This window comes from Haemaphysalis longicornis, unplaced genomic scaffold (genome assembly GCF_048455015.1).
Source record: "Haemaphysalis longicornis isolate Haplotype H1 unplaced genomic scaffold, Haemaphysalis longicornis Haplotype H1 scaffold_10, whole genome shotgun sequence".
NCBI lineage: Eukaryota > Metazoa > Arthropoda > Arachnida > Ixodida > Ixodidae > Haemaphysalis > Haemaphysalis longicornis.
In genome coordinates this window covers 112,693,239-112,717,721 of record NW_027526204.1, presented here as the reverse complement: position 1 = coordinate 112,717,721, position 24,483 = coordinate 112,693,239, and the positions used below count along the sequence as shown (strand labels likewise).

At 46.2% G+C, this 24,483-nt stretch overlaps 1 protein-coding gene across 2 annotated transcripts in view; it reads right to left on the bottom strand.

Moving 5' to 3' along the window:
• LOC144159137 (uncharacterized) overlaps positions 1-24,483 on the bottom strand; it is a 217,549-nt gene that overhangs the window by 172,947 nt on the left and 20,119 nt on the right. The window contains exons 16-17 of one of the 2 annotated variants that reach the window (XM_077690439.1): positions 23,791-23,905; positions 22,866-23,673 (exon numbers count right to left, since the gene is read on the bottom strand). The exons of the other annotated variant lie outside the window; for it this stretch is intronic. Coding sequence (XP_077546565.1) covers positions 23,571-23,673; positions 23,791-23,905 — 218 coding nt within the window. The 3' untranslated portion in view covers positions 22,866-23,570. Of the gene's footprint in view, positions 1-22,865; positions 23,674-23,790; positions 23,906-24,483 lie in introns of those variants that run through there. 2 annotated transcript variants of the gene reach the window in all.

Here is a 24,483-nt window from a genome sequence, read left to right as displayed (position 1 = left end):
AGACTGTAGGGCGCTGCGCGAAACAGCAGTTATTGTCGAAGTAATGCTTTCGAGCTCGCAGAGACGGCCTCATGCGTGCGCCGCCATGCGCATGCCTGCGTGTCCCCGTTGCTGGGCGATACACGGGGGCTGGCATGCGTGCCACGCCAGTGAATACAACCTATTGTCGCCGAGAGCGCGCGGGTCGGTGGAGACCACGCTGCTTCCTTCAAAATACTCGGAGTCTGGAACAAGTTAAGAACGGCAATAGCTCATGTAGGTAAAACTCCGCCTAAGCGCCCAAGGACCAGGATGTCAACGGGAGCGCAAGTTTTGAAAGGAGATTGCTACGAATGCGTGATGTGGTCTGCCTCTTCTCACGTAGTTTTTTTGTCGTGGCTGCAGTAGTTTATAAGCGTATGAAGTTTAAAAGATCACGGGAACGGCTCGTGCCATGTTCAAAATATTCCCAGTAATATTTGCGCCGCGCGGAGTAACATCCGGCTGCGGTGATGAGGCACAGCGGAAACTTTCGCTCTGCCTCATCAGACCTAGAAGCCCCACCTAGACAATTATGTCTGGGAAGGTTGCAACAGGACCACAGGAATGAAGAGGGGGGGAGGTGTTGGCATTCTCATTAAACAAGGGACCGACTGGCAGAGAGTGCATGAAAGCTGTAAAGAGCATGTATGGGTATATATCGGGGGAAAATACATGTTTAGGAGTTGTGTATCTGTGGACTGGAAGCAGTACTAGGGAGGAAAATGAGGAAGTGGTAAACTGTTTGAGAAGAGATACAAACGAGTTCAAAGATTCGGGCGAAATCATCTTAGTTGGAGATATGAATGCTCACATAGAAGATTTGGATGGATACACAGACCACAACGGTTCTCTAGTGAAATGTCTATGTCAGGAAAACCGGCTCGTAATAGTAAACGCGGAAAACAAATGTGACGTACAAATTACGTGGGAAAGCCGTAACAGGCCGTCCAACATAGACATAGGCTTCGGACAGCGAAGTTGTTGATGATGATGATTAGCGGCTTCCCCTTTGTAACGGGGTGGCGTTTCACAGCGGCCTTAGTCGCAACGCCACTGTACAATCACCTAGCCAAAAAATACAAACAAAATTAATAAAAAAATATCAAAATAAAAAGAAAATACTACGAAATGTTTTTGCTATAGTCTGACTTCTTTGTCCGTATGTCTTCCCAAATTGTTCTCTGCTATTTTCCCACCAACATTCTAACCTTCTTTTACTAACCTCTACTGCTGCCAATTCACTTTTCCGCTAACCTTAAAGCCAAGGGCCTCCGGAAGCTGGATGGCTGCCTCACTGAGGACTGAACGGATACTATTGCACTCCGTTACAATATGTCGCATGGTTTCTGGCTCCTTTCCGCAGCCTGCGCATAGTCTTTCCTGTACCGGCTCGCGGATAAGCGTTTGCCGGGCGAGCACAGCGCCAGCCGCGGCAGACCCGCGCAACTCTGGGTTGGTCCCGCCGCGCCCACCACCTTCAGCGCCCGTCAACGCAACTTTGCAATAACGTATGCCATAACGTAATTTGCGTGTATGTGTACTACATACTGCAACAAAGTCATGCGGAAATGTTAAATAGCAGGGTGAAGCCTCCAAATGCAACGGGGCGCTGATAAAATGCTGTCGCCTCACTGTCGAGCCGTAGGTTAACACAACTGGGAAGCATGTGTTCAAGGCTTTGCAGTATCCCGCGGATTATTCTTCTCTCTTTTTTTCGCAGATACGAAGTGTAGTTACGGAATCTTGAAAAGCGCACACTAAGCGAGCAGATTACATGCGCCGGGATGTGCGGGCCTCTTGTTAGTAGGCTGGTTAGCAGGCGGTAAATACACATAAGTGCGCATTAAATTTGGTAAGAAAGAGGGCCCCCAAGCACAGTTATAGTATAGACCAGAATTTTGCCTCAGCGGGCATTTCGCGGCAACCGGTGCGCCATCTGGCGGGCATTTCTTGGCGACTGCGTTGCGAGCAGACGACGCCGCAGTCACACGCTGTTGTTCCATGCCGTGCGTGGATATAAGACGTCCCAGCGGCATCAAAAATTGGTAAGTTGGCTGTCCTAAAATTCGCTGAATAATATTACCTCCCAACGTAACCAAACAGAACCTATCCTAACTTAACCCAACCTAACGTATCATAACCTACCAGAATCCAGCCCAATTGCAACAATCCTAACCTAACCCAGCCCGACCACACAGAATGCAATCTATATTTACCCTAATCCAACCTACTCCGGAAGCCCTGTGCGCCTATCTTCTGAAAAGCAGTAACAAAATCACCATGAGCGAACACTTCAAAAATTTCGAAAGCTAAAAAAAAACTTCGGCCATGCGGGGCACCAACCTGGGTCTTCTCGTTTAAAAGCAAGTGCTATAACACAACGCTACAGGAGCATGTGTAGGAATGAGTTTTCTTAGGAAATATTTGTCCTATAAAATCTCCTGGGGTCGTGCTTAGACAATCAGAGGCGACTGCCATGAGAAATTCCTGACAGTAATTTTCACGGTTTTCGGGATAATAGACACTACCTTTATCAATTTGGCAACTTACACCGCAACCGATATTAGAGCGGTATTAAAAGAGTAGTGCGAAATTCGGGACCGCGCCCGCCCTTTCTATCCTACCCCGCATACTGCTGCGCAAAACGATCCTCCGTAATGGCATTACTGGCTGGTCATCGGGATTCGCGTTGCACAAATAAGACAGGCGAAGAAAATGGAGACGAGCGTTTATCTGGATGGGACAAATTAATGAGGCTCACGTTACGGCGGCCACAAGCGTATACGGCAATAAAGGGCATCCTCGATTTACCAGTCCTGGACGGTCCACAGTCCGAAGACTGCGTTCGGACCGGGAGCCCCATACATGGAAAAATCGAGCACCGGATCGCGTCTCGGGCAGCCCGCGGGCGATCCGGGACTGATAATCGAGGAGGCCCCACCCTCAAGACGGGCAAATTTTGGCGAGTACGGAAACAAAGAAGAAGCAGCATCAGGTTCCAGTTCAGATTCGAAACATGCATGTGGTAGATAAGCGGCTCACGTTCTCTGGTTCCAGACGATGCTGAAGCGCCCGAAGGTTCTACCACAGCTGCCTGGGTGAGTTTCCGGGCGCCCTAGCTCTCGACGACCTCGGGACACCACCGGCAGCTCGGGACAACCTGGCAGGCAGCCTTCCGAAGCCTCGTTCGTTCGGCACGTGACTAGTTTGCCACGCCCCACGCTCCCTTCGTCGTCTTCTTGGTTGGTTGGTTGCCTCCCACCATGGCACATACCCACGCGGGGGATTGGCCAAGAAGTTTTGTGCCTAATGAGGATGTGACCTATATTATTTTAGATCCCAAAATTTAGAAAAGGAAATACCCAATAGAATTTTTTTTAATACGTCTTCTTCTGGCGCCACGTCAGTGTTGTTGTTGTTGTTGTTGTTGTTCCTTCTATTGGTGGCGCATACCCAATCAGGTGATCGGCAAAACATCAATCGTTAAACCAAAAGAGATTCCTGACTACGTACATGACTCGAGGAAAATTAGAAAAAGTTGAAAGCTTTTTTTCTTCTGTGTTTGAGGAATCGAGTTTGAAAATTAGTCATTATTTAAATAAAACAAAAAAGGGAAAGAAAGAAATAAATAACTAATTAAGAAGAAGCAGAAGAAGCATTTGCTCCTCCTCCTTCTTCTTCTCCTTCTTTTTCTTCTTTTATTTATTTTTTCTTTCTTTTTTTTGTTTTATTTTAATAATGACTCACTTTCAAACTCGATTCATCAAATACACGAAAAAAAAGCTTCCAAATTTTTCTAATTTTTCTCGAGTAATGTACCTAGGCAGTTATCTCTTTCGGTTGAACGACTGATGTTTGGCCGATCCCCTGATTGGGTATGTGCGATTAATTATAAGGAACAACAACAACAACAACAACTGAAGACTGTTGGAGGGCTTTAGTGAGGTGCCAGAATAAGAATCGAATTACGTTGTGAATCTTTTGGGATTTTCTATGAAGCGCAGAAGACCAGAACAAACATCCCGGCGGCAATATCCGTTTCTGAAGCCCCAAATGATAACAGAGCCGGCACTGATAATTCCAATCCCAGGCTATGAAGCGGCACCTCAAGGAGCCGACGTCTGAGGCTTAGAAATCGTCGACAGGACAAAATGAAATGGTCGACAGATTCTTATTCATTACAGTAACTGCACATAGCAGACTGCGCCAGACGAGACCTGTGGAGGTATCTATATTCAACTGCGCACACGACATCGAAGGCTCGTTAGAATCACTTCCAGGTCGCGTGAAGGGCACCAATTCGGTTTCCAGGAGAATTTTAGTTGACAAAAAACTTTCAACGACAATAAGACTGATTCGTGCTGCCCTTGCACCTTCAACAATCTACGGAACCTTGCGGCGGCTAATAAAGGCGTTGTCTCAATGACATCGACAACAGGCCCGGTGAGTGCTATCCTTGCCAGTGAATCTTCCGTTTCATTAAAGGTGATGCCCGCATGCCCAGGGACCAAAAGGAGGTAAACTTCAGTAATGTGAGATGGCAGAAGTGATCGAAACGTCCGTACAAGAGGTGAGTCTTTAGGAGAAGAAAGGGCTAAGCCTACGGATGGGGAGTCTGTAATTATGACTGGAGACGATATCGATGTGTCAAGCTTTTGTAGTACCAAGGCAATTGCCAAGAATTCCGCATATAATATAGGGATAAAATCCACCAGACGAACCGAAAAGTACCAATTTAGGGAAGGGGAAACTATACCTATTCCGGATTTTTCATCTCGTTGAGAAGCATCTTTATATACCTTGCTGAATTGAGGCCAAATGATCTTGTAGAATACCATTGAGGAGTCGGGCAGGTAGCATTTTAGCATTTTGGGGAAAGATGTTCCGGAAGTTGACCGTTAACGTATTACCCCTATCGAGAGGTGGAAGTACGTTATTGACCGCAACCCTTAATGGAGACAGCAAGCTTTTTTCTAGAGTAACTTGAGGCCGATAGAACCTGGGCCACTTGACCGCCAGAAACACAGCTGGTTTAGCCACAAAGATAAATTGTGTCCTGTTAACCCCCGCGCCATGGGCTCTCAAAAAAGTATCCCCAGTGAGTATTCGAAATCGGTGTAACAGAGGGGGAACTCGGGCTTTCAAATAAAGTAACGCATTAGCTGCATTTTTAGGTAGCCCTCAACAGCAGCGAAGAGCCTGGCGTTCCAGAAGAACTAGGAGATGGAGCTTATACGTTCCAGACCCCGAGAATAGGACACACCCGAACTCTAAAATAGGGCGCACGTACATACGGTATACCATCAGAAGAGAATCACGGCGCATTCCCCTCTTTCTATGGCTGAGACGCCTCGACATGCCAACAGCACGTGCTCCTTTAGTAGCTATATACGCTCTATATGTGGACTCCAGTCAAGTTGGCTGGTATTTCAAATAAACACCAAGGTATTTTAAAGAATCAACCTGGGGTATGACGTGCTGACGGTAACAGAGAGTGATATTAAAGTAAAAAGTGTACTGAAAAGCTAAAACAGAGCATTTGCTGGCATTAATTGTGAGACAGATACTGTCTAACCAGTACGATGCATTATACGACAACAAGTACGACTGCATTAATAAATACAGTTTGTGTGTGTCAGAAGCTGACGCGAAAAACGCGATATCGTCGACATAGACGTAAGTATGGACACCCGAAACCACAGGGACCGAGCTTAACAGGATATTAAAAAGAACCGCCGAAAGGACAGCTCCTTGTGGTACACCTCTTTTCAACGAGTGCCGAGAGGAACAAATGTTGCCCCTCACACAACAGAACTGCCTGTCCTTTAGAAGTTGACACAGCCATTCTATAATGTATCTAGGGAAATTTAATTTCTGTAACCTAGACATTAACACAGGGTACTCCACGCTGTCATATGCTTTTGCAATATCCAAGGTCACTACAGCCGCATCGGACTATTGTTGTTTCTCCTCCATTGATGGCACATACACACGTGGGAGATTGACCAAGACACGGGGTAGTTTCTGAGGCTAAACTGCCCGCATCATAGCAATATAAAATCATTGCTTAGAATTGAAGTGGGGACAGGACCACGGAGTCTATAATAAGATTAGAGAATATTTATAGCTACATCACCGTTGGGAGAATAGAGGAAAGACCACTTTCTGAACGGGTCAACAAAACAGGTTTCTACACTGTTAGAAAAAACCGTAAACTAACGGCGCCCGCTATGCCACTACAGCCATATTTTCACCGTACCCCTAATTTCTCGTAATCTAAAGCAACGGCACAATAAGTTTTCTCTAAAAAATCCACGATTAACCTTTTCTTGTATATATGTGGCAACTAATATCTGTATTTACCAATGATTTGAGCATCCATATTGCCACTACAGCCATATTTTCACCGTACCCCTAATTTCTCGTAATCTAAAGCTACGGCACAATGACTTTTCTTTAAAAAATCCTCGATTAACCTTTTCTTGTATATATGTGGCAACTAATATCTGTATTTACCAATGATTTGAGCATCCATATTCATAGGTACAATTTTTTTGCAACGCGTTTTTATCAGGATGAGTGTAATTTGAGGAACTAGTTCTTCCGGACGAGCATGATCGCCTCTGCGCGGCAGAGCCTACAGTCGCCAGGTTGCCAGGTTGGGCCATAAATACCCAAATTGGGCTACTTTTCTTTGTGGTTGGCGGCAAAATTGATGGTGAACTATTTGGTTATTTTTGGGCTATTGGGTGAGCCGATTGCGAAAGCCATTCGAGGCGCTTTTTTTTTTTTTCGAAATGAGCCAGATGCAGAAACCGAAACTAAGTCAGATAAAACTGCAGTGACAAGAAAAACTCGGCAACTTTCCCCTGAAAAAGGGGTGGCAAGAAAATTGTTGAGGTAACGCCCTGAAAACGCGTAGTACGTATCGAAAATGACCCAGATCCTGCTGTTTCACGGATCAAAATAACTTTTGGCTTGACTGTTAAGACTGTTTCGGGGGTGTTTAAGGAAGTTTTTTTTTTTTTCTGTTCAGAGCTGGCTTATTATGAATTCAGACGGCAATTAGGAGATCAGCAAAAGAGCTGTCCCCAGGTGTCAACGACGATGTGAACGGAAGAAGTGAACGAAATGAAACAGATGTGAAACAAGGATTTCATATCCTCTCACCCTACCTTACAAAATAACTGTGGTTGTGTTTATGTTTTACTCCCATATTTACCATTTTAGTACTTAACTAGATTGCCGTTGTTTACAAGCCCCTGGCAAATCTCGCCCCCCCGCGACACTGAGAGTACGAACCAATTCATTAAGGTGAAAAGATACGAGTAGCTGAAGCGCTTTAGAAAATGCATGGCAAAGCAATGAAGAGCTTGCTTACTCCATGAGTGCCTTTAGGCGTGCCAAAAAAAAAATTATCCTAGAAGAGAATTCGAAAAGCGCTGGTAATGGTGTCTAGAGGACTCACCTGCTCTCTATGTACAGCCACGGCCCCTCGATCAAGCGCACGAAATGCAGGCGTATAGTTCCACTTCTTGAAGCCCTGTTGCATATTTTAATGCCTTTTCCACCAAAACTTGATCGCACAATGCTTGAAAGTTAATTTAAATGAGGTTTTCATAAGAATGCCGCATCAGCTTGAGTGTGTCAATTCAATGAGCCAAATGCAAGCTTGTCACACCAATATTGCTTGTATTTACGGCATATTTTTTTAAATCGCAGTGTCTAGAGTTACGTCCGACGGAGCCCAAAATTGAAAACTACAGTTACGTCCGACGGAACTTTAAGCCAGTTTCTAGAGTTACGTCCAACGGAACTTTAAGCCAGTTTCTAGGGTTACGTTCGACGTAACCAAAAATTGAAAACTAAAGTTACGTCCGACAAGAGTCCTGGTCCGACGGAACTTAGGCCACTGTTTTAAGTTACGTCCGGTGTAACGTACAGCACAAAAAAAAATTACGGCTGACGGCACCAAATAGCCGGACGCTCTTATATGTGCAATCCATCGCAACATTTAGGTTCCTCGATTATAAGTCCCGGATCGTCCGCGGACTTCCCGAGACGCGATCCGATGCTCGATTTTCCCATGTATTCCTATGGGACTTCCGGTCCGAACGCAGTCCTCGGACTTCCCGGGACTGGTAAATCGAGTGGGCCAATTATTGAAATGGTTGCTTGTACGATACATGACGTCAAATTCGAAAACACAAATGTTGCTGCTTTACGGCCAAACCGGTTCGGAATCATAGAAAATCATAGGTAACATGCTCCACAGCGCCGGTTCCCCGTCGGTGGAGTGGCCAGGAGCGGGATATAAGCGCCCGCACTACTGCAGCGATCTGGGTTCGAATCCCAGATGGGTTGATGGAGTTTTTTTTAATTAAAAGATTCAAAATTTTCTGTACTAATCCTTGTGCACTTCTTTCCACATCTAACACATGCAAGGAAAGGACAAGACGGAAATAACAAAATAGAACTTCCTTACGTTTTTCATTAGTCAGACAGATCAATTAACTAAAATTTATCGACATTTATTTTTTTCTGTGAAGAGAAAAAGGACCACCAGGACATTCGCTTTATTACCGCTAATCAGTTATTTATTATGGTTATTGATCGATTAACCTTCCGATTAATCAATTAATGCTTTAGCCGCGATTAATTGTTTTAACCGGTTAAGCTGGTGAGATAACTCGATAATATTTCATCGACAACTCTTAGACTTTATACACGAAGTCGACTTGTTCGTGCACCTCTGAGCTCATGTATCTTCATTCCACAGGGCAAAATTTTGAATAAAACCTACAAATATACGCGCACAAAAAACGAGTAGGCAATTATATATGCCGTTTTGCCGTTGTAAGAACTATTTCTGCGGTAAGCAAGGCGCGATTAATCGGCGCCATCTGCACTCACGGAGGGTGCTGATGTTCCCGATTCTGTGTGACGAACGAGCTGATAAGCGTCTCGCCCGCATCATGCGCCGTGACGATGACCTACTTACCTCATCTGGAATGTGTGTGAACAAGTGTATGAGCATATTGATCTTATTTCTGCTACTACATAATGTTTTTTGGTCATTTGTTCTTCCAAACCAACGCAACCGAATAATCGATGCGAAAAGCCAGCCGATTAATCGGGTTAAAACATTAACCGACGCCTAGCCCTATTAATTACATTTATTAAAAGACTCTTGGCCCATGTAAATTTGTTCTCGGCAAACTGCAGACGCTACAAACTGGCACTTCGCCCACAGCACGAGGTTCAATTTTGTTAATTCCTGTCTTCTCCTTTGCAAAAGCCCGTTTACATGGGGCGAATTTCGCTTGCGAATTCGCAGCTGCGGCGCCGCTCGTCCACCAAAACGATCTATTCTCGTTGCTGTGGCGAATTTCTTAATGTTTGGAAGAGTCGAACTTCTCTTGTGAACGCCGCTTAGCATTTGGCAATATGTCGCAGCAGGGAAAATAAGAAAATAAATCGTTTTGCCGCACGGGCGACGCCGCAACTGCGAATTCGCAGGCGAAATTCGCCCCATGTAGAACGGGCTTTACACGTGTTGGCTATCGAAAGAAGTGTACGTGGACTAGTGCAGAAAAAATTGAATCCTTCAATTAAGAAAAAACACCATCAACCCAGCTGGGATTCGGACCCACATCACTGCAATATATAGTGTGGGCGCTTATATCACGTTCCTGTTGACCGACGGGGAGCCGGCACTGTCGAACATGTTACCTATGATTTACTCTTTCTCACCCGGTTTGGCCGTAAAGCTGCAGCATTTGTGTTTCCGAATTTCACGTCATTTATCGTACAAGCGACCATTTCAATAACGTTGCGTCTAGATTACACATATAGAGCGCCACGGTAGCTGGTGCCGTTAGCTGTAATTTTTTTTTGTGTGCTTTACGTTACGCCGGACGTAACTCAAAACATTGGCCTAAAGTTCCGTCGGACGTAACTTTAGTTTTCAATTCTGGGTTCCGTCGGACGTAACCCTAGAAACTGGCTTACAGTTCCGTCCGACGTAACGCTAGTTTTCATTACTGGGTTCCGTCGGACGTTACTCTAGACACTGCGTTTTTTTAATTACTTGAGGCCATAAACTTCCCCTCGCTGACGTGTAAAATATATCATATAATAGCTTTAACGACATTGCATTTAGTTCCGGTAACAAACTTTCACTTGTTTCTCATATTCGCGTTAGGTGTATCTCGCTCATTCCCCCCAAAAAAAAAACTCCTCATTTAATGCCCGCCAACTGCGCAGTGTTTTCCGTGGCGCCTTGGACAAGTATTGTACTGCGAGGACATGAAGACCATTATTCTTGAGCAGCACCTTCATTTATGATCGCATGTGTGGAAAGCACCTTCAACCACCTTCCATATACAATCTGAAATTCTTAGGTTCCCCCCACCTGTTGCCTTGCAACAACATAAGAAAATTCCCTTTCGATGCTTTGTTGAAGGTTTCAGGAGGCTTTTTCCAGCGTCAAATGTTTGTGCAATGGAGTCAGAAGGTTGCTTCCTGCATGTAGGCTTGATTACCTCAGTGACGACCCCAATACCATTTTGTAGAAGAATGCCCGGGGCGCTAAATGCGGTTGAACGAGTTTGACCGCAAAGATGTTAGCCTCTCGTTGCTCGGAAAATTTTGTGTCGTAAACAAAATACCCAGGCAAGACCCAACAGTTCTCGCCCAAGACGCGGAACGCATGAGTCAGGCTAATGAGGCATAAAGCATAGAGCTCGGTATTCGTGTAAAGAAGAAACCACGATACAGGCATCGAAACCGCATAATGGATGATAATGCGCCGGTGAACAATGGACCCCCTCCATTTGTTCCTGATGAAGAATGAAGATTAGGTTTGCAGCTGCTCTCGAAAAGGGAGGGCGTTGACGTCGTTCGGGGGCTAGAGCCACTAAATAAGCTTTATTTAGTAAAAAAAAATTAGTAGAAAACCTAAAAAAACTTTATTTAGTAAAATAAATATAAAAAACCTTTATTTAGTGACGCTAAGCTAGACTAGAGTTCATGAGCCACCGACATGGTGGCGCCTGACTGCTGAAATGCGCACGCAGTGGCTTCGCCGCACAGCCGAGGAGTGATGCGGGAAAGTACGGCGGCCGGTCGATTCGTAACAGCTTCTCCGCCGGGGGTCCGAGATCCCGATGGATAAGGGTCTTCAACCGTTGTCCGGAGGGATGCTTTCGAAGTCAAGTGCACGGCAGGTGCTCGACTCCAGGCCCGGGCTGTATGACACCGTGCTGGAGCCTCACCGGGCCGGTCACAGGTCGAGTAGTGGCTCCCCAAGAACGTCTCTGGCTAGGTCAGGCAAGCAATAAACAACACAGGAAGACACAACCGCATCGCCGGCAAGTGCGAAGACAAATCCACACTGAAGATCTACCAGGCTTTCAGTTGCGAAAAAAACGCGAATAACTAACTACTCTAGTTATATTTTATCCCAGCAGTACTTTAGACAAGGACACAAACTTTAAAGGTGACATTTCGCGTGATTGGAAATGTTTCACACAAAAAAATATAATCGTAAAGGGCGAAACCTGCGTCAGGAAAAACAATTAAATTGAGAAAGTCAGGCGTCTACAGGCCACTTCTCGCGCAGAGAGCTGCGATTTGAGCTCTCGTCATTGCCCTGAGCTTTCCCCAATTTGTACCACACTTTAGGTGTGCCTGCTTTCTGAAAGCGACTGCGACCGGTCGAGAGGACATCGGCCTTTTTCCGAGACGTGTCTTGAGACAGCAGAGGAGCGAGCGGGATTTTCCACCGTTCATACGTTAGGCGCGCACTCCTTCTTGGAGGCAGCGTTCCCTTGGCGCGAAGCGAGCTCACGGCTTTGCCCCTCGGCGTGCCCGCATTGAAACATGTGCCACAAGTACGCGCAGAAGTTTTCCCTCTCTCCTCGTTGCTCACCTTATCGCGAACGCGTTCGGCAAGCGAACATCGGAACGCGTTCACGTTCTCTTGTCGCTGGTCGGTTCCCAACTTCGACTCAGCCACAGGCGACACCTGAATCTCAACTAGCTCAGCCGATGTTGGCCTATCGTCGGGAGCATCAGCGGGGAGTGACAAGGGCACGACGTGCTCATTAGACACCTCGTAGCTCCCCACAGACCTTATCTCAGCGTCCTTCGCCTTTTCTGCAACGCCCTCACTAAGCGAACACCCAAGGGTGTTTTCGTTCTGTTTTGCGGCTGTCAAGGCTACGCTTGATCCAAGCTGCCTTGTCTCAAAAGACGGCTCAGTTGCCCGCGTCACCTGCATCTCCACGAGCTCGGCTGGCCGTTGCTCGAGGTTGGTTACCTGAGCTGGTGGCAGGACGAAATCGGCTTGCTCAGTGGCGAGATCGTCATTTCTCCCAACTGAATCGTGCAAACCATTCGCTGCCTCGGCAGCAGACTTTGCCACCACATCGCTCGTTTCTGTACTACCGCCCGAAGGAATTCAACCTCCGTTTCAGCGGACTCGTGCGGGCTCTCGGCAACCTCATCGCTTACGCATTCCTGCGAAACGTCGCTATCTCGCGAAATGTTCACGTTCAAGTTGGTAGCCGTTCCCAAGGCCTCCCGCGAATTTGAACCGTCAGAACACTCTGCCGAGATCTCCAAAACAAACGCTGACACATTATCGCCCTCAGTGGACACGCACTGCACTCTGCCGCCTCTGCCGACAGTCTGAGCTAATGCGCCGTCGTTATCTCTCTCAGCAACCTTGTGGCGATGCTGGGCCGCAACGGTCGCCTCCGACTCGCGCTCCCGGGCGCTACGACTTTATAAGGCACTATTCCTTGGCCTTCTGCGGTACAGCCTCCCAGCGCTGATTGGTTTGTCTAAGGCAAACTTCAGAGTGATAGAGTGTGCACAGGCTCAAGTTCTGCGCATCTGCCTGGGCCTTCCAAGGTGAACATCCACGAATGGAACTCTCTGCGAAGCAAGGTGTATGTCCGCCCAGACACTCCAAGCCCAAGAGTTCCTTCGCACCAGGCTCCGTCACGTAACCCGGTGTGCTGACCATCCTCTAGCACAGGTGTCTTCCCCGCATGTACGGAGCCTCCTACCGGCCAACTTCGAACGCCCAAGCAAGCCTGCCTTTCCGCCATGGAAAGCTGCACCATGGGATATAGGCCTCACCATACCAGGTATAGGCAAGAAATCATCTCTGCCTAAGCCAGCCTTGCGATACTACACGCTGGAGCATATCAGTTCGCGTTATCTTGGCCACGTTCACGTATATACAGACGGATCCGTGCAGTCTGACTCGTCAGCCATTGGAGTTTGATTCCGTCGGTGGGACTAACTGTGAAAGAGAAACTCAGTCACAAGACGTCGTCCACCTTCACTGAGTTAACTGCTATTAGGGCGGCACTTCTTTACATCACCAATAGTCCCGCTCGACAATGGGTGATTTTTACCGACTCGCGGCCTGCCTTGCAAGCACTGATGAAGCCATCCCACCGCTGCAGCCAACTTGTGCGTGAGCTAAACGCATTGCACACACTAGGGCTACGAGACGGGCACCGCATCTCGCTTCAATGGCTACCAGGTCATTCCGGCATCCAGGGGAACGTCATCTCTGACGCAGCAGCGAAAGAGGCGCACAATCTGCTTGTGTCTATTGGAATCCCGTATTCCAGACAAGACGGAAGTACGGTCGTGAATGCGCTTGGATGGAAACTGCAGTTATCAGCTTGGCAGGACCCTCTCCTTGCCTCCTAAGATACCCTTGACCCTCAGTGCAATTTCCAGTTTCCGCAAGGTCTGCAAAAGAAAACTGAGGGTGTCCTTCTCCGACTACGCCTGAACGTACGTTGCCTTCACTGGTAGTTTTCTTTTTAAGATAGGCTGGGCGGACTCGCCATTGTGCTCTGTGTGCTCTGTGAGAGACGACATACAGCATGTCTTGTGTTACTGCCCGCAGCATACAACTCAACGCGAAACAGCTAAAAGAACTCTAGTGCGACTGCTACGAAGACACCCTTTAGAGCTGCGTCACTTTCTTGGTCCGCTGACGCGGCGCGAGGGACAAAGGCTCTCTTAACTTTTCTGTCTGACACGGGACTAACCGATGTTGTTTAAATTTGGGATCCTCAGATTCTTTCTCCTACTGCTGTAAATTTTTTCTACATTCCGAACTGATTTTATTGTCTTCTCCCTCCTAATCATTGTTGGTGCGCACTTCTCCCCCCCCCCCTTTTTTTTTTCACCTCACTATGTTCACCCCCAACTGAAGTAGCAAGCCCCGCCATTTGTGGGGCTAACCTTTTCAGTATTCATTAAAGTTTTCTCTCTCTCACTCGACAACGAGGTCTTTTTCGAGCAACAATTCTAACTCAGGCTTCACTTCTTCCTGCTCGAGTTGAATTTCGTGCTCTAGGTTCTTGTTCTCTCTTTGCAGTCTCTCTTTTTCAAGCTTCTTCCTTTCCCGTTCGAGGCGCTCGAGCTCGAGGTCGTACTCTCGCATCTTTTCCTCGTATTTGAGTTCCAGGTCGCGTATTCTTTCCTTGCGTTCCTGTTCTTGTTTCTGCCACTCGAGCTCCTGTACTCGCTTTTTCTCCTCGCGTTCTGCCTCTGCAGCCTGACGTTTCGCGGTCTCCCTCCCATTGATAAGCTCAATGTATTCCGACAGCTCGTCATCGTCAGCCCCAACAGCGAGTATACGCCTCGAGCTTCGCGATCGCTGCGCCGCCTGCCGCCGCTTTTCCGCGGCGTTCGCGGGATCAGCGCTGCTTGGCCGATAGGTGGTCATGCAGTGTTTTGGTCTGCTTTTGCTTCTCTTTGCCTTTCCGCGCACTAAACAACTTGTTATGGTGGCGTATGCGACCCAGCTTCCTTTCTCCCGAGAGGACAGCAACGCCCTTATCCTCGCAAATGGATGGACTGCACAAATGTCGGAGTGGCAGGACCCTCACCGCAGGTATCTACCACTGCAGGCTATTGACCCGCACTGCAAGTTCCGCTTTCCACGCGGCATCAACAAGCGGTGTGAAGGAGTGTTGCACCGACTACGCCTGAATGAAGCATTTACTCGGAGTTTTAAGTTCAAGATAGGTTGGGACGATTCCCCTCTGTGCCGGACTTGCGCTGTGCGTGAGACTGTCGATCACTTGCTGTGCGTCTGCCCTCGATTCGCTGCTGCGCGGAAAACTGCAGCGACCTCCCTCTCTCGTGTACGCCATGGAGGCAGTCTGGAACTTCGTCATTTTCTTGGGCCCTGGGCCAATACTGCTGACAGTACCTTAGGTACAAAAGTTCTACTCCAGTTCCTACGAGACACTGAACTAGACAAATTTCTCTAGATAGCAGACATAGCAAGTGTGTCGCGATATCCACTCTTTCGCACTGTGGCGTTCATCTATTTACTTTGCTTGTGTTGGTGTCACTGGCGTTCACCTATTTATTTTTCTTGGGTTGGTGTTACCCTTTTTTTCGCGTCGTTTACTTTTCGTTTTGTTTCAGTGTTTACATTAAAGATTCTCTTTTAAATTGTATTTTTATGTCCGGAGTCTGCTGGCAGCATTCGATCTCTTGTTTTTACTTTCCTTTTTTTTTTCAACGCTTCTTGTTTGTCTTCTTCCTGCTGTAACCCTAATGTCTAATATTCACCACTCATCAACGTAGTCACCCACCATCTGGTGTAGCAAGCCTTGTCCCTAGCAGGGCTGACCTCACCAGTTTACATTAAAGAGCCTTCTCTCTCTCTCTGTGTATTGCGTTTCCATAGCCCACCCACGGAGGTCTGGTAGCTTATCGGTGCATATATGTGGGGTGATATAGCGCCCCCTGCCCCGCCTCATCAACCGAGATCGCGCGATGGACGTCCCATCACTTCGTCTTGGGAGCACTTAGGAGCGGTGGCGCCTGGGATGGTGGGCATCACCGCCGGAGAGTTCGAGCTCCTGCAAACCTCCTCTGTTACAACTTGCCAGAAAACCTAACTCACAGGCAACAGGATATTACGACTATACTCAATAAGAATTTTATAGAAAGGTAATAGAGATAAATTTAATAAAAACTCATCAGGCATTCTGTTCAGACCTAGCTAATATGCAACAGGTTGTGATGACTGGGCACAACAAGAATTTTATAGAAAGTTAATTGAGATAAATTTAATTGAAACCTTTCAGAAACTGTATTCAAAGCTGACTCAAACGCAACAGGTTGATACGACAATACTCAATAATAATTTTAAGAAAGCTAATCCAGGCAAATTTAATAAAAACTCATCAAAAATTCTATTCAAACTTTATTTACACGCAACACGATGTTACGACGATACTCAATATAAATTTTATAAAACATTTTTTGCCATAAATGTAATAAAAATCCGTCAGAAACTGTATTCAAACGTGATTTCCACGCAACAGGCTGTTGCGACTGTACTCAGTATTCGATTCCCGGCCGCGGCGGCCGCTTTTCTGATGGAGGCGAAAAGCAAAAACGCCCGTGTGTACGAGATTTCGGCGCATGTTAGAGATCTCCAGGTGGTCAAAATCAATCCGGAGCCCTCCACTACGGCGCGCCTCATCGCCTGCGTTGCGTCGGCGCGTTAAACCCTACAATCAATCAATCAATCAATCAATCAATCAATCAATCAATCAATCAATCAATCAATCAATCAATCAATCAATCAATCAATCAATCAATCAATCAATCAATCAATCAATCAATCAATCAATCAACTGTACTCAGTAAGAATTGCATAGAAAACCTATTGAATATATTTTATAAAAACCCCATAAGAAACTCATAAGAAACTACATTCAGAACCGATAAGGCCTACTGACTTGGCTCTATAGACTTTTAATTGAAACGCGGTGGCCAATTTGTAATGGCAACTCAATATAAATATTCTATAGAATGTTGACAAAATGTTTATAGGATTTTTCTGAGCAATATCTATAACAAGTTTATAAAATCTCGGTAAAGATTTTTATGAGGGTGTAAGCAAATCGCACGTTTAGGGCACTCAAAAAAAAAAAAAACAACATCTGCGTCTTGGTAGAGCGCTCGAACGCGAACAAGCGCTACCAGGGGAGGCGGTTCTGCGTTCATCTGCGTTCAAAAAAAAGCAAGAAGTATTTAAAAACTTTCAAATTTTGCGCCACAGTGACGTGTTATGAGCAAGAATGACGTCATATGAGCCAACAATAAAACATAATTTTCAGTGCGTTAACTGCACGTTACCATTCAAGTGATGCGCTCAAATGGAACTAGAGGCCCCATTACAGACGTCCAGTCATGTGTCGTCGCGACAGGTCAGTTAGGCGGCCGCCAATCGCACAAACAAGCTTCCGTGACGTCATAGAAAAGTTGCGGGAAATTGGCTAGGGGGTCGCGACTGCTTCACACGTTTTCTTCAATATCTCCGTCATTTGTTCGAAGATTGCGATGATATTGGTACAATCGTTATCGGGACTAAGCAGTCTTTCTAATAAACCCAACTTGTATTTTGTCTTCATGGCTCCTTTAACGTGCGCCGAAATCTCGTACACGCGGGCTCGTTGGAAGAGTGGAGTATATGATAAGGCCGTCTGATTTCGGTTTATGCTAGATTCTGCAGTCTCCCTGTGTCATATATGGAGTCGTTTCGAACCAGAGTCTAGTCGCGGACGCGGATTACTCTGTACGCTCATCTCCGCGCTTCTTGTAGAGGGTAAATGTAATAGATGAATCTTTCCGAGCGCATCACCTCGCGACAAGACGACCACGCATTAAATTTGCCTTTGTGTGCTGACTCCCGAGTATAATTTTGCATTATCCATCGTACTTGTTTTGTAGAATGTTTGTGAAATTTCTGCCACATTGGCTTGTCCGGGGTAGTGATCAATAGCTGATATGTGATATTGGCAAGCGTAACTTGCGTGCTGTCAGGTATGAGTGCTCTGCTAGATTATGTAAGCGCACAAAGCCGATTTACATCATAGTGTATGGCTGCAACATGACCATCGGAGGAAACACTGCTTACGGAGACACTGCCACTAAATTTCAGGGCAGCGGAATTGCAATCAGCTGCATGCATATGCCGGTTCCGGGACGCCGGCCTGTGACACACCTGGCGCTCATACAGACCGAATGTACCACACTAAGATCGCGCTAAACGTTTATGCTCTCGTAAACACACCACGCTTGCAAACAGAATGCCTGCTCCACATTATTCAGTATTTCGAACGCGTCTTGTTCGAGCCCCAAAAGCAGCGTCGACAGGGGGGTGCGGGCCGGAGACTCCCGCGGCTGCTTTCGAAACGGGCCGCTAGGGGGATTTCAGGGGGATTTCACTTGCGCCAAAGCCCTCGCAATCGTCACGTTAGGCCCCAAATGTGCCATCGGGAAGAGAGGAATGCTACAAAGGCGTCGCTATGCGGTGCTTGAGTGACCATTGCAGCACCGCTGCAGGAAGCGAGAAAATAGGCGTGCCTGCGAGTAAAACAGGACGCGCATGCGCGCCGCGCCGGTCTCGACAACAGGCGCTGGGCCTCCAGAGCGCGCATCCGTGGCTTTTGCCACGCGCTCGCGTGGTCTGCAAAATTAAGTCCCCGACTGTACAGGGCTGAGAAGATGAACATCAGAAAGGAAAATTTCTACGATAATTCCCAGGGCAGTGCTTTGCTTTTTGAGGCTAGAGCAGGTTGCCTGTGAACTAGGAGTTTTGTGGGGAAGTATTCACAAAATGATGGGGTATGCGTGGTCTGCGGAAAAGAAACAGAAACTATGCGACACATAGTGTTAGAATGTGAGGGTATCCATCCAAATCTCCATGAAGGGAATATTGGGCTTCCAGAAGCCCTAGGATTTAAGGGTATCACAGAGGAAGTTAACTTCAAGGCTCGAGGCGACGAAATAATCAGAATGCTGGTGGACGAAAAGCAGAGAGGGGAATATTGCCTAGGACAGTTACCACCTGTAACAGGAAAAAAAAAGTATTTTGTGCCTAATAAGGCGAAAACGAACCCGTTGCGGTGTCGTGTGCTTTCTGGAACAGTAAAAGAGCGAATATTTATCGCAAAAAAAAAAATGTTATTTGCCCATTTTGTTACACCCGTGAAATGTAGTGTTACGGGCCCAGTTTGCATTGCAGTTTTAAAAGCATTTACACATTACGTGAAGTGCATAGATTAGATGGTACACAAACGCCATGCGTTTTGCTTCCCACGAAATACGGCCGCCGTCGTAGAGATCGGCACTACCGTAGAGCCAGAGTCCTTCAATGCTTTACTGGTCACGAAACTGCTCCGTAACTCAATGGGAGAGCTTCATATGCTGCATTTGGCCGCCGCGCGGTGGCGCCACCCTCTCACTGAGGTCACTCCTCGGGCGGCGTTGCGCTGGCTCGAACGGCGGAGCCGCGGCGAGTTGTGTTTGTTTTGTGCGGCAAAAAAAATGTAACGTGCATATCGCACTCTTGTGATGCGACTTAAGTAGTGCAACGACGATGCCGAACATACATGTGTTGCGTCCCGGGATGTCGTTCCTTGTACAATGATACCACAGAAAATGTTTCCTTGTTCTGTTGACCGAGCGAGGGGCAGCTGTGTGAGAAATGGAGGGGTGCCATTCCAAGGCAAGCAACGGGAGATTTCAGCTTCGATTATAAGTGTGCGACAGTGTGTGGAAATGCACTGTGTGTGAGAATGGAAAAGGCAATGTACCCTTTTGAGAGCATCGTGGGCCTAGAATTGTACAAGGCTAACTTAGAGCCGGATTTTTGTCATATCAGTCAGGTTGTAGCGGTGCTTCATTACCTGTTTGCAAACTTGTATTACCTTGCGCTCAGGCTCGCGTGTAAAAAAGCTTTGGGACATCCTTGTGCTTTTACTTTTCATATTTCCGTGAATTATCCCTTAGGGTTCGTTTTGTTTGTTTTGTAACCGCGCGTGGCCGATTCCGGTTTATCTGGCGGTTCAACCGGAGCGCCCGTTTGCTCTTTTTGTCGTACGTCCCACCGGGCAATATTGTTTGATATGGAAAGGGTGCCAGCTTGTCGCTAACTTGATTGATTCTAGGGTTTAACGCGCCGACGCAACGCAGGCGATGAGGCGCGCCGTAGTGGAGGGCTCCGGATTAATTTTGACCACCTGGGGATCTCGTACACACGGGTGTTTTTACTTTTCGCCTCCATCAGAAAAGCGGCCGCCGCGGCCGGGAATCAACCCGCGACCTCGTGCTCAGCAGCGCAACGCCTTAGCCACTGAGCCACCGCGGCGGGTACCTTGTCGCTAACTTGATTTTTTGTTTCTTCGACAATGTTCTCGATCCTATTTCCATTGATCTGAAATTAATAACGTTCCAAGAGTAAAGCATGCATAGCAAACGCCGCGCAACTCACTTTATCGACGTTCATCTGTTCACATCACACTGCGGACTGCTTCTTAGACGTTTGTGTTTCATTCTAGTCTTTTGTAGTGCAGGAGATCGCTAGCTCGCTGCGTTCAGAAAAGCTTTGCGTCGTTCTTGGCTACGTGGCAATATTCAGTTTCCTCCGTGTGCTGGACATCGCAGCGCGAAAAAATACATTTTTGTACGCTGGACCACGCTCTTTTGTCTCCCTTCGTAACATAAATTTTTTGTTGCGTGTGATCAAATCAGTTTCATTGTTCTTTTTTCGCTTCCTGTTTTTGCAAGGATTGCAAAGCGTGGAAGCAGAAAGACACGTGGAGTAACATATATCTCTTCGTGTTTTGATCCTTCGCGTTTCTGCAGCGTTTTTAGATGTTCTCAAGTATGTACCCACTCATCGAAACGACAATACTATTGGGCTATCTTTTAGCGTTCTGTGCATTACAGAGCAATCAACGGATTCATTAAGCGTAGTCTGAACGACGCGTACTTGGTTTCTTTCAGTTTTTTGTTGTATTATCGATAGGCCCGCAGCAGTCCGTTACTACACAGCTACCGTATGTGTGGTATTTACAACTTTGCTTTAAGAAAAGAAGCAATATAGATTTAAAAATCCGTAAACACGACGGCGCAGCGCTTGTGCCAGAGCACACAGAAGCCGTTGCCGTTCGCGGCCGAAGTCTACGGTAACTTACTTCGAAAAATAAATCCCCATTGAAGGCAGGTGATAAACACAATTACTGGACTATTCATCGCTAACTACTACGAAAAAAAAACACACTTAATCAGCGCGCAGACACCAAAAACAGCGAGCGTTTGCACGCCAAGAGCTGGCAAATACGCCGCACGCGCGGCGGCTGGATGACCTTCGTGCGGCGGTGGCGCCTGTAGAGGCGCGCGCGGTCCCTATATGAAGCGAGCGCCGAAGTTTCGTGACCAGTAAAGCATTGAAGGACTCTGGTAGAGCCTAGTCATTAACTGAAGGAGTCTCGACGTACACAGCGCTTTCTGCTACCTCTTACAAACCTGTAGCCCGTACGCAGTTTTCCCGCTCACATCAGAAATGATAGCAGAAACTGAATCAACACATCTGGTCCGGTCATGAAATTGTTTATTCACGAGTGAAAAAAAAAAAAAAAAGAAAAAACGGTTTATTTACAGATTAAGAAGAACATATACAGGTGAAAAGAAAACAAACTATTAGGTGGGAAGAAAAAATTAAAGCATTCACATGTTAACTATTAGGTGGGAAGAAAAAATTAAAGCATTCACATGTTAAAAGAGACAAAAGCACTATTTGCTAGGCGAAGAAGAAACAAAAAAGCACTTACAGGTGAAGAGAACATTAGAAAAAATGTTTGCAGTAAAGAAACAAAAAGAAGTATGGAATGGAAACAAAAAAAGAACTATTTACAGGTGGAGAAAAACAAACTACTAACAGTGGTGATTACACAAAAAGTATTTACAGGTGAAGAGACTATGAACAAGGACTAGTTAGAGGTAAAAAAGAAAAAAAAAGTACTAACACCGGAGCTGTTGCCCGAGCCGAGAGTTCACTGTTGCAGAAAAAAATACCAAGAGAACGCCGAGCCCTTGTGAGCGCGTGCCTCGCAGCGACCGCTGAGCGTCTTCGGCACGCGAAGTAGCTTCAGAAAAAAAAAAAAAAAAAGAAAGCAAATAAAACATCAGCGCTAATGCTAAAGTTGAAAAGATACTCTGCTTTAGAGAGGCCACCACAGCCGCATTCTCTAGAAGTCATTATGGATAATTGGAGAAATGGCTACCAGTGTGCCACTCCTCCCCGAGACGACTCTCAGATCCAGCCACCGCTGCCTCAAGTCGATGACGAAGAGCACGGTAGAAGTCTACAATATTCAGGAAGACTTTGCCTCCACCACTTGCCGCGAAGAAGACGACGACCTCTTTGATGCATATGACGACGACTACTATCGCACCGCAACTATGCAAATAACTAAACAATGATACTGAAATTTAACTGTGTCCAGCACTGCTCACCTACAAGAGCTTCCCCATTCAAGTATTGCGTGTAAATGCAAGCTTTCCGAATTTTTTTTTTTACAGGTAAGGAATTAAGAAATCAACTGTCAGAACAAAAAAAAAATAGAAATATTTACGTTAACTTCCCGCTAAAAACGTTTTTTAACTTGTTTAAATGATCTACTTTGTTTTAAAGAGAGGTAAAATATACAATGTTGGTAAAAACAAAGTCCAGTTTCAGTTTCGTTTTTCTAAGTATGTCATCTTACGTGCTACGTTTGAAAGAGAAAAGCATAAACAAATGACTACATTTCAAGCGCGAACGCATTCAGTATCGCGCCTCTACGTTTTATTTTGAAAGAAAGCAGGGATATACAGGCATTATACATATTTTTTGTTGTCCGAGATGCACAATGACTGAACTTTTGAGTAAAAACTGTCTCCTGCCATAAACAAGCCAAGCCATAAGGTGAAGCAAACTGAAAAGAATGACATTTGTGCTTCACTGTCGGCGTTGCATTAGCTGCGACTGGATGAAGTCAAAATTTTGTTTACGCCTGCCAATCACACAATTCCCAGCCGAAAAGTTTATTAGTTACCTATATTTATCTCCACCTCGTAGAGTGAATATTACTGTGTTCCATTTAACAGAAGTCATACGAGTATTAGCGACGTATAGCTTATGTGCATGCATGCTTTCTTTTTCGAGAACTGCGGTTCAAAGTCGGTGCCTGTGTATTTCTTTTCCGTTCCTTGTACTCATCCAATACGCATGATGGAAAGACTTGGGTTCATCCCAATCTCTCGAGTTATTGAAAGCCTAAATGTTGCAATTGTGGCCATCTTTGGCTTTCATGAGTCTATCAAAACACGCCTGCTGTGCTAACAAACAGATAACGTAAACCCCAAAGCTGCCATAGCAAACGTCCGAAAGGAACTACTTTTCTAATTACCGTTAAAAAAAGGAATAAGGTTTGCCAGTTGTTTTATTTTTATTCAGAAAAAATGGCATGAGCATGCAAAAACAATGCCCAAATAAACAAATTCAATGAAATTTCTGAAGCAGAAAATGTAAGAAACCTTAGTTTTAGTAATAATAAATACAATGCAATCACAACCTCAACTAAACAATCCAGTGTTTGTTTTCTTGCTTTTATTTCTGCACAAGTGTCACCATGACTGTCGTGGCATTTACAGTTCTAGGTTGCGTTTGTAAGAGCCATAACGTCCGGAAGCCAGTCAGCAAATGTGCGGCCATCAACGGTACCGTCGAGGAGCAGAATGGCTTTGTCCTGCTGCATTCTGCAGGGAAAAAACAAAAACAATTAAAACCAAAACAGCATCAGCACTACCAATACAGTGCACTGAACAGGAAGTCCCGCCAAAAACAAATTCCTCAGTGATCAAGCAACTACTTACAGCCGTTGATATTCACGCAGTGTTTCCTCCGAAGCACCAACCACGTTTTCTTCCCTGATGCTCCGGGCAGCCTTGTCAAGAGATTTCCGTGCGCTCTGCGCCCTCCTGGTTTGCCCTAGAACACAGAAGGCCGGGAAAGCTTACACAGCCATCAACCCCTTGCACTGCAACGTCTTCTCTGTAACAGAACTTAACGTGCACGACTATGTGCAAGTTTTAATGAGAGCGAGTTTGAGAATAAGTTAGAGAACTGAGTGAGTGAGAAAGTGCACGTGTTCTGCACAGATGAGCACCTCGCTCGCTTGCATGTTACTGTTCGGCTCACAGGTAGCCTGTATGTGGCATATCTTGATTGCACGTGCAATAAACGCTGCTCGTGATGTGAACCATGTCGTCTCCTGCCTCTTCCGTTTCTCTTCATGAATGATGGACCCGCCGGAGTCCGCACTCCCCTGCTCCGTTTGTCAAGCACAAATGGGTGAAAGGTAGCGCAATACCGTATTTTCTCGCATATAACCCGCCCTCGCATATAACCCGCACCCCTAACTTTGAACTCCCCCAAAAAAGAAAAAAAATCCTCGCGTATAACCCGCATGCTTACCTGAAAAAAAAAAAACTCGTTTAGGAAGTCACAATTGCACAGTCACAATCTCGTTTACAGGAGAACTTTATTTCGAAACGATCGCCGCAACG